Source organism: Grampus griseus, assembly GCF_964374135.1.
Source record: "Grampus griseus genome assembly, chromosome: 3".
In the NCBI taxonomy this organism is placed as follows: Eukaryota; Metazoa; Chordata; class Mammalia; order Artiodactyla; family Delphinidae; genus Grampus; species Grampus griseus.
Genome location: NC_139019.1, coordinates 121,997,737 through 122,013,231, shown reverse-complemented (window position 1 = coordinate 122,013,231; position 15,495 = coordinate 121,997,737). Strand labels below are relative to the sequence as shown.

Sequence of the window (15,495 nt, the reverse complement as noted above, 5' to 3'; positions counted from 1 at the left end):
AGATTTTTTGAGTAGTAAAATATTTTTTCAGTAATATTGGTATTACTTGGTATTATGAGGCAAATTAGTGGTTGAAACTTTGAAAAGTGTTTAATAAATCTGGGAATAAGAAAAGGGTTTTCTAGCACCTCATGGGAAAAGAAACAACTTGGATGGTAAATGAAGGTAGTGAATATTAAGAACCATGTCAGGTCACTTTCATGTAAGTGAAACATGTTCTAGGCAGTTAACTGTATTTGTGCTTATGAACTTAGGTCTTGAAGGTTACATCTTGAGCAGCAAATATTGATATTTAATGTTAAAATTAAGAATAAGAAATGGTTTTTTATATGTCGCAGGATTATCTGAGTACCCATATAATCTGACTTTTAAAAAAATTTTTAAATTTATAGGAATGTTTTGTTTGGTTATTATTAATTCACTGTTTCTTGAAATAGCTTTACAGACGTGGTATCTTGGGAACATTTAATTTAATTTATTTTATTTTATTTGTTACCTGAAGGGGTATTTTAAGACATTTGTTTGATTCCTTGTCAAAGTGAGTTCTTTGGATTTGCATATAAAGTCAGGGTAAATTAACAATGATGAAATCATATTTCTTTTATAAATCTGAAAACCTTGTCCTTCTAGTCTCTTCAGTGCTGTCTTAATCTTATCATACTTTAAATGATAATTACTCTCAGCGAGTAATTTCATTAGCGAACAAACATAGATAAGGGAAACCATGAGTCCAAGGCCTTTCCTTTAACTGTTCAAATTTGAAGATATTATCACTTGAGAGACTGATTGCTTTGGGAGAAATATGTTCTTTTCATCATATTCTTAATGTGATTTTGTTTTTCAAAACCATTTTGGCTGCTAGGAAAATCTGGAGAAGATGGGACCTCGTGTTCTGGATTTGCAATTAGAATTTGACGAACAGGCAGTGCTCATGGAGAATATAGTCTATCTGACCAATTCCCTTGAGGTAAGAGGGGCCTGGGATTATAACAACTAGTTAACTATCGTAAACAGTCCAGTTCTTTAGTTTTATAATAAACCTTTTTATAAACTTCATCTTCTATGTTTAGTACCTTTGCCAAATATATTTTGGGGGGAAAGAGAATGGGTGGTATAGAAGTTACAGGAAGAGGAAATGATCTGTTCTCTTATTTCACTTATCAGTTATTCTATTCCTAAAATACTAACTGTATATGCCTGGATTTCCTCTCAAAATTATCCGTAAAAAAAAATTAGGAGAGGCCTTATATTCAAATGCTTTCAAAATCTCTCATATTATGGGGTATTCTGGATTGCTTTTTTCCCCCCTCCCTTTAAGACCTCAGAATCACAGATTTGGATTAATTAGAATCCTTGATTCATTATATATGATCAGTGGTCCATGTTTGGCCCTGTTTTTTTTTCTTAATTAGTAATATAATCACCATCCATGAATCTACTGCCCAACTCAGGAACTAGAACATCACCAGTAGCTTTCACATATCTGAGTTTCTCCCCATTCCATCTTCCTGCCCCACTGACAATTTAATATATAGATTCTAAAAATGCTGTCTCTCATTCACCTTAGGCAGAAGGAAAGATAATTTTCTATAGGAAATTGTGTTAGAGGATTCAAAAAGTGGTTCTAGTAATAATGAAAACACTAATATAAAAAAGTACAGGTTTCGAGTTTGAATAAAATTGTCTTATGAAATACAGGAATGGAAGAAATAAGCATTTCTAAATAAGCATTTTATGTCATGTAATTATAAATGTGTTAATAAAGTAAGTATTAGTAGACATCTATTTTATGTATATTTCTAAATGTTCATATATACTCATGGAGGTCAAAAAACTTCTTGGATATTTACACTGGGACAATGGGAACACTTTATTTAGGGTCATCTTGTATTCAGGTATATGCAATTTGCTACATTTCTGAGGTTTTCCATTTATTTGAGTGAAAGCCTTTTATACTGATTTTTGTTTTAGGCAGCAGGTAGATGCCAGATTTCCTGACAGAAGATGGTAAACATGACTATATAAATAACATACTATGAGGCATCTAACATGAGTGTTAAATACTTGATGATAGGTTTCATATAATGTTTATATGGAAAATAATAAAACTGCACAGGCCATTTTATGATAAGTGGAGAACTTGGTTTTGCTCTTTGGTGAAATGAGGTGATGACTAATTCCAATCATATTAAGTGATACTAATGACTTCCATCTTTCCCCTCTACTTAGCTAGAACACATAGAAGTCAAGTTTGCCTCTGAAGCAGAAGATAAAGTCAGGGAAGATTGCTGTCCTGGGAAACCACTTAATGTTTTTAGAACAGAAGTAAGTTGAAAGAATCTCACTGAATCATTGCATTTTAGAGCTGGAAGAGACCTTAGAGAGCTTTACACCTAAAACCATCATTTTAACGATGGAAAGAAGTGAGGTCCAGAGAAGTTAAATGATTAGCTTGGCTTAGGCCACTTAGTTGGTTAGTAGTGGGTCTGGATTTGAGGTCCTCTAATTCCCTGGTTAATGCAGCCCTCACTTTTCCTTACTCTACTATCACAGGTAGCATCAGATGTTGATTGTGATTTTAAAAATAAGAATATGGTTTTCAAAACCTGACTTAAAAAAAAAGATAGTGGACATTGAAATGTGAAACTTCTTTAAACAGTGAAAAGGAGCTTTCATATTTCAGATGAGTTTTGGTTTAGTAATGGTATTCAAGACTTTTGGTTTCTGGCATAAACCAGATTGATGCATCATTTCCCATTATACTGGAAATGCTTTTTTAATTTCTTAGTTTTTGACCATTACTGGTGAAGATAAATAGGTTTTGAAGTTTGGGGAGATTTTATTTATTAACTCTTAAAGAATCCATTCAGAATGGCAGCATTTGGTAAAGTTCACTGGAGTGCCATTGTGAGAGTCCATAAAATGCCCTACTTTTCTTGATAAGCAGAGGACTTACATATATCCTGCCACTTTTACCACATTTAATTGAAAATGCAGCAAGCAGAAGAAGTCTATTTTGAAAGAATGAAGTAATCATGATCATGCAGACCTCCTAAATTTATCATCAGATTATAAATAGTCTCATTACATTAAGATATGGTGGCTTTTAAAAGTACAGTCATTTGGGCCATGAATATAGGTACATGAAATAGTTTTCCCCATACAAATATGTTTATTTCAAGCTTCTTTCAAGCATTCCATTAAGCTACTATGTATTTAAGTTTCATAAGGCTCAGTTGACTTTTTCCATTTAAAATAATGAGCAAGTTCTTTAACTATATCGTTTATATTATGTGGGAGTTAGTATGTCATAGAAATGAGTTTATTCTCAGTAAAGATGAGACTCTGCCTCTTACTAGCTATGTGACCTTGGGTTACTTTGTTAATCTTTCTGGTTCTCAGCTTTTCATCTGTGAAAAAGGGTCTTAAGGAACTGCCTTTCAGGATACAGGAATAATGTCTATAAAGTGCTTCGTACAGTGTCTGGTACATAGTAGGAATTCAATAAATGGTGGTAGTTTTAGAAGAGAAAATAGAATTATTGTTTTTATCCATCATCAGTATTGATATGTGTACTCATAGTCATTTTTACCTAGGCATTTGGTTATAAGCATGAGCTTTTTTTTTGTACATTTTTTCTTTCATATTTGAGTATCCCTTGGTCTTGATTTTAGAATACCAGAATTAAATCTGTCTTTCATTGGGCATTAAAAATCTAGCAGAGATTCCTTCTCCCTCAGCAGTATTCAAGTTTGATTTCTTATAACAGTCATTTTCTATTTATTTTCTTAGCCTGGTGTATCAGTTTCCCTAGTGAATTCTCAGCCATTCAATGGCCACTTCTCAACCAAAATTGAAATCAGGCAAGGAGATAACCGTGATTCTATAATCCGGCGTTTAATGAAGGTGGACCGAGGAATCAAAGGTAAATGGTTTCCTTGAAGTGCACATTTGGCAGTAGCTTGTGGATTTGATGAGTTCTAAGCAGAGGGGAGAAAGAAAAGTAACTGTCCTGCTTAGGGACAGTCATGTAATGTTGTGGAAAGAGTGTTGGACCCAGAATCAGGACACCTATATTTTCTTTTGGGACATTGTGACTAGGTAGCTTGGTGGCTTGGCCATGTCACTTAAGCTCTAAACTGATTTCTCTTTTAGTGAAATGAGGACACTAGATTAGATATTTTTCCAGGATTCCATCTGGCTTTAAAATTGTAATAAGCAATTTCCAATGCTCAGAAGTATTCAGAATGAAGGAACATATTCCCTTAATTCCAAACTAACCTGCTTGACAGAATCTGTTCCTGGGGAAGGAAGAGAAGTAAAAGTTATTGAGTGTCTGCCATGTATTGGCCATTTAATCCTTTTACAACCCTGTAACATTTAGGGTATTATTACCCTTTTGCAGATGATGAAATGGAGGTTAGAAAGGCTAAATAACTTGCAAAGTTCATACAGCTAGTAAATCCTGGAGCTGGAATTCAAACTTAGATATATTTGACTCCAAAGCTCATATTCTTTCTTTTAGACAGTGTGCCTCCGGGTAAAATATGTAAATAATCTTAATTTCTTAGCAACATTAAGTCTAGATCTCCTATGATTAGATTTGATATAACAACTTATAGCTTTTTTTTTTAACATCTTTATTGGAGTATAATTGCTTTACAATGTTGTGTTAGTTTCTGTGGTATGACAAAGTGAATCAGCTATACATATGCATATATCCCCATATCTCCTCCCTCTTGCATCTCCCTCCCACCCTCCTTATCCCACCCCTCTAGGTGGCCACAAAGCACCGAGCTGATCTCCCTGTGCTATGCAGCTGCTTCCCACTAGCTATCCATTTTACATTTGGTAGTGTATATATGTCAGTGTTACTCTCTCACTTCGTCCCAGCTTCCCCTTCCCCCTCCCCATGTCCTAAGTCCATTCTCTAGTCTGCATCTTTACTCCTCTCCTGCCCTTAGGCTCATCAGACCTGTTTTTTTTTTTTTTTTTCAGATTCCATATATATGTGTTAGCATACGGTATTTGTTTTTCCCTTTCTGACTTACTCTGTGTGACAGACTCTAGGTCCATCCACCTCACTACAAATAACTCAATTTCGTTTCTTTTTATGGCTGAGTAATATTCCATTGTATATATGTGCCACATCCTCTTTATCCACTCATCTGTCAATGGACACTTAGGTTGCTTCCATGTCCCGGCTGTTGAAAATAGTGCTGTAGTGAACATTGTGGTACATGACTCTTTTTGAGTTATGGTTTTCTCAGGGTATATGCCCAGTAGTGGGATTGTATAGCTTCTTTTTTTAATTACTCAGCTGGTCTTACGCTGAGAAGAACGTGAAGGGAATTAGTTTGTTTCTGTATTATTTTTCTTCCAAATTATGAAGACAAATTAATGTTGAGATTCCCTATTTTGCATAATCTCTCTCTTCTCTTCTTATGGTAATCAAGAGTTGATTGGGCCAAATACCATCAGTATAAAATTTTCTGAAAAGATTTACAAATCCCATACAGTGACCAATTTACGGAATTATATTCAGGGTAACAACATTCCATTTACATAGAAGACTTAAAATAGCCCTTTGGAATTCATTCTACCATGTATTTTTTGTTCTCTTGAAGTCATTCGTGTACCTTCTGTTGTCATTTCTTGAGAGAATATCATGTGTAGTGTGTGTAGAGATAAGTGTGTATGCAGAGACTCCTTTGTAGGTACTAGGGGCTTTGGGGAGTCCACAAAGTACTGTTCATTAGGAGGCTGCATCTAGTGAAGGAGTAGGGGACTAAGCTATTGAAGTACATAATCAATCTAAGGAGAAACTGCTGAGTACAGTAAGAGAGATATAGTAAAATTTATACACAAAAAGGTGAGATTATTTCCAGCTGTGGTGATCAGAGATGATATTATGGAGAAAACATTGTTTGATAGGGCCTTGAGAATTATACCTGTGAGGGTGAAGGGAAAGTGTGTACTAGCATGAGGGAAACACTGATACTTTTTTCACTGTGTACCAGCAATATGTTAGGACTAGGAATATTTTTGTTTGCAGACATTTAAAAAATTGTGGTAAAATATACGTAGCATAAAATTGACCATTTTCGTCATTGTTTAAGTGTACAGTTCGGTAGCATTAAGTACATTCAGACTGATGTGCAGCCATCACACTATCCATTTCTAGAACTTTTTCATCATCCCAAACTGAAACTCTGTACCCATTGAATGATAACTCCCCGTTCTTCTTCCCTGTAGTCGCTGGTAACTACTCTTCTACTCTATGTATTTGACTGTTCTAGGTACCTGTATAGTGGAATCATACAATATTGTTCTTTTGTATGTCTTATTTCACTTAGCAAAATGTTTTCAAGGTTCATCCATTTTGTTTTAGACATTTAGCGTGTTCCTTCGATAAACCAGGTACTGTAGAATGATAATGCCATCCTTAGAACTTATAGGCCACAAAAAGCAGAACTTGAAAATTTTAAAGTGTGAACATACAGGAAGCCGTTTTGTGGCCTTCCTTTTGGCTGTTTTATATTGCATATATTCAGTCATGAGAAATTTTTGTAATAGGAAGAACTCTTAACTTTGAAGAACAATATGGTGGCTTCTGAAGAAAACAGATATTTGTGTGGACATGCTGGATAGGATTATTATGAGGTTATAGTGCATAAGAGGTTTTATTCCTGTATTGGAAATTGGATTATATAATATAATGTTAAACCTGACTCCCTTTTAAATACACTCAGATGCAGCACTGACTAGGTTCTTTAGAACTGTACTGATGTGTTTTCTTTAGCTCGTCTTTTCTCACTGAGCCTCTGGCATAATTCTTACATCCTTTGTCATTCTAGCTGTGAATAATATTATCATGAAGTGCGTTAAGTTTGGTATTAGTGGCTACTGTGAATTTGGAAAATAGATAGAAATATTAGGGGGAGTTTGCAATTGATATTCCTCCAAGTATCTACAGAAGAGCTCTAAACTTAAGACTTTTCCAGAAGCCCTCAGATTACTTTGATATCTAAGGGGACTGAGTATATTGAGTATATGAGATGGGAAAGGAGTGAAATTCAGTAACATATTTCTCAGTCTGTCTGCTGTGATAGCCAGCAGGTCATCCAATTAGTGCCAATTGTATTGAGAGTGATTATGATCTAGGTCCAGGAGGCACTAGCTAAAATCGTCATTCAGTCCACAAAGGCCATGGAGCAACTATTTGACGATAATGACTTTAAATCACTTACCACCCATACCACATATGAACTAATAATTTGGAGGTGAAAAACTCCATTTCACATTATCAATCCCTAGGGACTCTCAATCACTCTCATCTTTAAGTGCCTTAAATCTTGTGTAGTTGCAGACTTAAATTTCAACATTTTCAATGATAAGAGAGGTCTGGGATAAGAAAAGATAGTAAAACCACAAGAAAGCACCAATAATTTTATTGGCAGTAGTGAACTACATGGTGAAACATCAAAGCAGATGTGTTTAGCCACTTAGAAGCCTGGTTGGGTATTAAGGCTTCTTTGAAATAGTTTGATTCAGCATTGCTTGGAATGATGAGGGAGGTCTGTTTCAGAGAGAGTGAGAGAGAGAGACAGACAGAGGCAGATCTTCAGTAAAAGGCTTTGTGCATAAAATCTGCCGGTAGGACTTGTCACTACTTCCATAAGAAAATAATTTGCTATCACTGGTGTGCATGTTGAATTGCAGTAGCTGTTAAAATGAATTGTGTTCTTCCCCCCAAATGAGACCATGGCTGTCATGAAGACTGTAAGTGCTCCTTTCCCATTTTAATTTTCAGGGCTTGTGCTGTATATGGGGATAGATTGTATGGCCTCTGCAGAGACTCTACAAAGACTCTTAGGCAGGGTTTGCCTTCATGGTAGTTGCAGATAATTGCTCTATAAGCCCCAGGATCCCTACCCTAAACTTGTAGTCCTTTAGTCTTTGTTTCCCAAGAAGAATAGAATGCCTGGATAACCTGTACTCCTGGCATAGCCGCCAGCTGCATTAATGTCTCCTTTTATCTTTTTTTAAACCTTATCCCTCTCATGCTAAGTTTCATACTCTCAAGGCAACATGAGGGAGTGTAGCTCATGGACCACCCAGCAATCTACTTTAGAAAGGGGTGGGAAGTAATTCAGAAAATATCTTCAGTTTCTGTGGATCAGGTTAAGTATAAACTAGCCATGCTACACTTAGAATGAGCTGTAAATCCAGAATCAGCATTTGTAGTCATTTATGGTGTTTTTCTACCATATAAAATAAAACCATTTGATGTTGAAAAGTCTCAGAATTGCTGAAATAAATAAATTTCTTTTGGGCTCAGTTGTTGGCAGGATTGTTGGATCATAAATTTGTTCAAGGGACAAGTGCTGTCTTTACCAGGAGCCATCTTATCAGCTTGCATAAGAGCAGATCAGGAAAATCTCAAGCAAGGGAGGGTTGGAACTCATCCAAAAGCTCAAAATTCTAAAACCTGTGCCCTTTCCCCCAGCCATTCCCCTTCTTTCCTTGTCTCTCATCAGCTTGTTGATACACTTTCATCCTTTGAGCAAAACAAGGAAACTGGTAATGCTATTTCTTAGAGTAGTAATTCTTTTTCCAAAATTATCTTTCCCCAAAAGCCACAATTCTTGAACTTTTAAGTATTCCAGGAAGCAAGACAAGCAAGATAAATAAGTTTTAGGCTTTTTAATATTCTGAAAAATGGTTAACTGAAGTGTATTAAAAGTGATTTGAGAGACCATATAGGATAATACTCAAAAATATAATCAATCCCTCCCCTTGGTTTGTAATTCAGGAGATGTGTTATCCAGAATCTCTGCTGGTCTTTGATCTGGGTAAAAGTTGACAGAAGATGAAGATTTGTTAGATTCAGCTTTGCTTTCTGGCATCGGGTCCTATTTAGTAATCTGATGAAAATATTGATTTAGATATAACAACCAGTGTGAATTATCAGGCTCAAGCATGGGTTTGAGTCAGTGACTGTAATTAAATGTTCATATTGATACTTTCTTTTGCTGTAGACCTTTCCAAAGTGAAACTGATGAGATTTGATGATCCACTGTTGGGGCCTCGGCGAGTTCCCGTCCTGGGAAAAGAGCACGCTGAGAAGACCCCCATTTCTGAGCATGCTGTTTTCCACGTGGACCTCACGAGCAAGAAAATTCATCTTACTGAAAATGGGCTATGGGCAGATATTGGTGATACAATGGTCTATCTGGTTCATTAAATTCAGACACATTGGAGATTTATCCTGGTTTCTGGGGATATTACTACTATGATCGTGCCTGTAGATGGGCTATGAGAATCATAGGCTGGACCTAAATAGATTTCATTTCTAACCATCAAATTCTGCATGTACTTGTAAATACACCAAGTTTTCTTGGATTCTTGGACCTAATAAATTTTTTTTCCTTATTGAGGCCTCAAAGAGAAGTAGTTGTACCATACTTTGTTTTTGTTTTTTAACAAATAATTTCCATTTCCCAGAAGCTTCTAGTATTTCAGATTATTACAAAAGTGTCAGTATGCTTCTTGTATGAGGTATACTTCATATTATTTATGAGGCTAAGGAGTATCTAACAACTTTTTATATTATATCCATTGTGGAGTTAGCTGTTTTTCTTCTAAAAGAGTAAGTTAGGCAGCTAGTTTTGCTTTTTAAAAAGAACTCTCATGATTTTAAAAGAACAAATGAGAATATTTTGACTTGATTATGATCACTCAGTATTTTGTATAAAGAACAAATAGATCTTATGTTTATAAGAATTTTTTTAGCTTTAATATATTCAGTTAACCACCAATAATATTTTTTCAAGGCTAATATCAATAGTTTATAAACAGTTTATTTGATTTTCACTAACTTTAGGTGAAATTTTAGGATTTAGGATTTCCCCCAGAAATCTGCATCTATCAGATTTGTCTTGAGTCCAGTTGTGTTTAAAGATCAAGCCAACGGGGACTTCCCTGGTGGCACAGTGATTAAGAATCTGCCTGCCAGTGCAGGGGACATGGGTTCAAACTCTGGGAAGATCCCACATGCCGCGGAGCAACTAAACCCGTGCGCCACAGCTACTGAGCCCATGTCCCACAACTGCTGAAGCCCATGTGCCTAGAGCCTGTGCTCCACAATAAAGAGAAGCCACTGCAGCGAGAAGCCTGAGCAGCACCGCAACAAAGAGTAGCCCCCGCTTGCCGCAACTAGAGAGAAAGCCCGCACCCAGCAACGAAGACCTAATGCAGCCAAAAATAAATAAATAAATAAAACAAAAACCAAAACAAAAAGGATCAAGCCAACAGCATTGCAAATTCTCTTATTCTTTCTGGAATGTCATTTGATATTGTCTGTGCCATTTGTTTTCATATGAGGAAAAAATATTAGGTATTGATTGACAGACAAGAAAAACATTTCCATTTCTTGAAGGGTTTAATATGGGGAAAGTCCAACTCTGATAATCCTAAGGAACCTGAATTCTAACTTTTAAGGTCATGTAAAGAGATTTTATTGAGCTTCCTTATTTTGCTTTATACAGTTTGAGATTACTGGGCCTAGTTGAATGCTCTATTATAGAATCATTAAAGCAAATCATAGAACGTTAGAACTGAAATATTCCTTAGAGATCATTAAGTGCAAATCCTTGTTTATCTGCTAGGAACAGGCTGTATAGCAGAGTGGATAAGGTTACATTCTCTGAAGTCAGGCTAGCTATGTTAGATTTCCATTTCTTCCACTTGCTACTTGGGTGGTTTTGGCCAGTTACTCAGCCTATTTCTTCATCTGTAAAATGGAACTAGTAATTTACCTACTTTCTGGGCTTACTGTGAGATGTTTAGATGAAACAATCTAGGAAAATCTTATATATAACATAGTGCCTGGCAGGTGGTAGACCTTTAGAAATGTTACTGATGATGATGATGATGATGATGAGCCTTCAGTAAATGTTACTGAATACTTCTATTACTACTACTACTATATCAGGATTAAGATATAAAGATTATATTGATTACTATGGGCCATAATCATGTCATATTTGTTTGGTTCTTCTGGGGCAGCTGTTTTGTTTGCCCTCCATTAGATTCTTTTCTGCTCCCTCAATCTGCATAGCCTTAGTTATTCCCAACATCAAAGTAATCCTTCCTGGGGCCTAAAGCCTACTTAATGTTTAACTTAGGCAAATTAAATGAAATGAGCTTGGCCAAAAAAAAGAAAGGTGAAAGGAAAATAATTTTACTGTTGTAAGTGATTGTGCCTATTTTATTAAATGAGCCTATGAACCTATACTTCCTTGGATTAAGTGTGAGTTGGGATTCATGGATTCTCTGTTCCCTCAGTCTCAATTCCTATGTGTCTCTCTTAAGAATAAATGTCTTGCTGGGCTGAATATATTTTTTTTGTTTAAAGATATATAAGTTTTGTATAAGGAAGCCTCTAAGCATAAGCCTATTACTTCATCAGGTGTGAAGCAAAAAACAGCAACTAGTTGAAATGCTGAAGGAAAAATAAGCTGCATTGGGCTTATTGTTTTATGGGAGATGGTTACCTTTCTAAAGGATTCTAACTCTTTTTAAGTTGTAAAATGTAATGCACATAAACTGAACAACAATAAGAAATATATAATATACACACAAATATATAAAATACATACAAAAAATGAACTACGAAACAGAATTTATCAACAAAGCAAAAACCTATGTAATCACCACCATGTCAAGGAATATCACAATGCCAGCACCTTGGAAGCCTGCCTTACGCCTCCTCCCGTAAAGACAAGCTTATCGCCCAGTGTAAGAACATTCTTTATACATGTTCCATGTGAGCTTTTAAAGAATGTTTATTCTGCAGTTGTGGAATTCTACATACGTGCATTAGGTCATACTTGCAGATTGAATCGTTCAAATCTGTATCCTACCGTTTTGTTTTCTTGGTGTACTCTTTGTTTTGGAGACATACTGAAATCTCTCATGACCCTGGATGTACATATTTCTCCTTCTAGTTCAGACAATTTTTGTTTTATAAATTTTGATGCTGTGTGATTAGGTGCATATAAATTTAGATTCTACTGTCTTTCTGTTAAATTGAACTTTTCTAATTAGAAAGTTTTCCTTTATTTTTTCCTAAAGGCTACTTTGTCTAACATTAGTATAATAACATCGGTCTTCTTTTGGTTAGTGTTCAGGTAGAATATCTTTTTCCATTCTTTTGCTTTTAACCTTCTGTCACTTTATTTTCTTTTCACATTTTGACAAATTTTAAACCTACAGAAAAGTTAAAATAATTGGCTAGTAAACATCCATATACCTGTCAACTGAGATTTACCAGTTATTAACATTTTGCTCCATTTGCTTTCTCTTGAAACATACATTTTAAAAAATGAACTTTTTATTTTGGAATAGTTTTAGCTTTATAGAAAAGTTGCATCTAATGTATGGAGAGTTCTGGTACACCCTTCACTCAGTTTCCCCTAATGTTATTTTATGTAACCTTGGTTCAGTTGTCAAAACTAATTAATACTGGTACGCTGCCATTAACTAAAGGCTTCATTAGGATTTCACCAGTGTTTCTTTTTTTTTTTAATATGCCTGTATTTTTATAAATTTTTGTTTATCTTTGACTGTGTTGGATCTTCGTTGCTGCATGCAGGCTTTCTCTAGTTGCAGCTGGCGGGGGCTACTCTTTGTTGCAGTGTGCGGGCTTCTCATTGCAGTGGCTTCTCTTGCTGCAGAGCACAGGCTCTAGGCGCGCAGGCTTCAGTACTTGCGACACGTGGGCTCTAGGGCGCGGACTTCAGTAGTTGCGGTGCATGGGCTTAGTTGCTCCGTGGCATGTGAGATCTTCCCAGACCAGGGATAGAATCCGTGTCCCCTGCATTGGCAGGCAGATTCTTAACCACTGCGCCACCAGGGAAGTCCCACCAGTTTTTCCGCTAATGTCTTTTTGCTATTACAGGATCCTATCCACGATACCGCCTTGCATTTAGAATATAGTTTTTAAAAATTTTGAACCATTTAACAGTAAGTTGCAGACACCATGACAATTTACCTTTCAATACTTTAGCATGTAACCCCTAAGAACTAGGACATTATCTTGTATAATAAAAAAATATATATATATGTATATATATATATATATATATATATAGCCCAAGAAATGTAACATTGGGCATATATTTTATATGCCCAGTGTAGTTTAGTAATAATATTAGGGTTTTTTTTTCAGGGTCTATTCAGAGATCAAGCATTACATTTTGTGGTCATGTCTCTTGATCTCCTTCACACTAGAACAGTTTCTCAGCTTTTCTTTTTCGGTCTTTCATCACAGTAACATTTTTGATGACTCCATGCCAGTTGCTAGTAAGTTTGCCTCACAATCTGGATTTGTCTGTTTTCTCGTGGTTGGATTCAGATTTTAAAATCTTGGTAAGACTACTACAGGGTGATATTTCCCACTGCATCATGTATTGATGATTGTCAGATTCATATATTGTTGGTGTGTTCCCATTACTGATGATACTAAGTTTGATCACTTGGTTAAAGTAGTATCTTCAGATTTCTCCATTGAAAAAGCAATCTTTCCCTTTTGTAATTAGTAAGTAGCCTGTAAGGTGATATTTTAAAATTTATGTGAATATCCTGTTTACCAGCAAACTTTCAGGAAATGGTAGCATTCATCGATCATCTTTCTGCCAGTAACTACATGGGTAGTTGTAATAGGGTGAGTTCTTAATTTTATCATTTCTTCTACATATATTAGGTATCATTCTTCTGTAAAGAAGAGGTTTCCCCTTTGCTTCCATTTTTTGCCTTTCACCATTCTTTACAAACCACTATGGACTGATGGGTTCTTTTTTTCATATATGCTATGATCTGTTACCATTGTTATACTTTGACTGCTCAGATTTTCTGGAGTTATCCAGTGGGAGCCCCATTCAAGCTAGTTCCTGTGTGCTTTTGCTATCTCCCCATCAGTCTTGGAACATTTCTTTGCTTAATGGCACAAGCAGTTTCCTGTTCACCTTGTATTTTCCTGTCCCCAGAACAGGAATCAGTTTTTTCTCCAAGGACCTCTGCTTCATTTTAATGGAGAATGGTATTAAGAAAGCAAGATCTGGGTGTTTTGTGTGCTCATTGCTACTAAGTTGTGGGGTTTTTTTTAGGCTTTTCCAACAGGCAGAGCTAAGAAATATGTATACATAAAAATCATAATTTTATCTAATACCACAATTCTTTCTTGCATTTTCCCTGAAAATATCTGTATCTTTCTTCTCACACAGTGAAAATTCTGGTTCCCAAGAACTTCAGTATATTTACTGATTTGCTCTGTTAATAACTTCAGACTTGCCAATGCAGTGCTACTATGAACAACAAATTTACTAAGTAGAGTTCAATATATATTTTTTGAAAAACAAATTTGCAGTTCTTTGTGTCTTTAAGGTGTTTCTCACTAAGGGAAATAGTCAAAGCACTGTGTTTACATGTTACTTGAATGAATTCCTTTTCATTTGTGGTTTTAATATAAAGTCATTTGTTTCTCTTACTCAATTTTATGGGTTTTTCCCCTTTTTATTTATTTTTTGAAAAAGTAAAGTACTTACACTGTTTGAAAGTCAAAACTACATCCATTCAGAGAATTTTTACTCTCTGGCACCACATTCCCATGTTCTATAGCTAACCATTTTGCTAGTTTCTAGATTATCTTTCCTGTGTCTCTTTGTAAAATTAAGCAAATATTTATTTATATGTACTTTACTTCCTCCTTTCTCATGTAAAAAGTAGATGTTATAGATAATTATTTTATACCTTGCTTTTTTAAGTTAAATTTATTTTTTGATAAATATATGTATATATTTATTTTTTTACTTTAGGTCATGGAGATCTCTTTCTTTGTCCTTCTCCTTTTCCTCCCTTGCCCCCTTCTGTCCCTCCTCTTCTCTCCTCTGTGTTATACTTTTGTAAAGGTGTACCATAACTCATTCAATTAGTTTCCTATGGATGGGCATTTAGGTGTTTCTAAGTTTCTGATATTTTATAGAACCTGTATAGAATTATATAGTGAGTAACTTTGTGGATATGTGGTTTTGTATTTGTGGAAGTGTATCTTAAATTTATGGAAGTTGGCTTGTAGGTCCAAGGGTAAATGCATATATAGTTTTGTTAGCAGATAATCTGGGTAAAAAAGCATGTTAGGCAGAGGGTACAGCAGGTGTAAAAGCTCTGAGGCAGGGGCGTGTAGCTGGTGTGCTGAAGGGGTAGCAAAGAGGCCACGTGAAGAAACAGGTCTAGAGAGGACAAGTGACCTGTCCAAATCCTATACATCAGTGGCAGAGATGTGTCAGAGCCCTGGCTTCCATAGCTCCAGTCCATTGCAGCATACTTATTAAACAAGGAATGCATGCATGGGAAACAAGAATGTATTTGACCAAGGCCAGCAATGTCAGGGCTGTTAGGTCAGAAGAGGGAGAAGTTTCTATGGACTTGAGT

At 35.7% G+C, this 15,495-nt stretch overlaps 1 protein-coding gene across 2 annotated transcripts in view; it reads left to right on the top strand.

Annotated features, from left to right (window-relative positions):
• LARS1 (leucyl-tRNA synthetase 1) overlaps positions 1–14,460 on the top strand; it is a 69,861-nt gene extending 55,401 nt beyond the window's left edge. Inside the window, exons 30-33 of one of the 2 annotated variants that reach the window (XM_082650141.1) lie at positions 863–967; positions 2,230–2,325; positions 3,793–3,925; positions 9,042–14,460. In XM_082650141.1, coding sequence (XP_082506267.1) covers positions 863–967; positions 2,230–2,325; positions 3,793–3,925; positions 9,042–9,247 — 540 coding nt within the window. In that variant the 3' untranslated portion in view covers positions 9,248–14,460. The remainder of the gene's footprint in view (positions 1–862; positions 968–2,229; positions 2,326–3,792; positions 3,926–9,041) is intronic. The other variant, XM_082650142.1, reaches the window with a different exon arrangement.
• Positions 14,461–15,495: the final 1,035 nt, after the last annotated feature.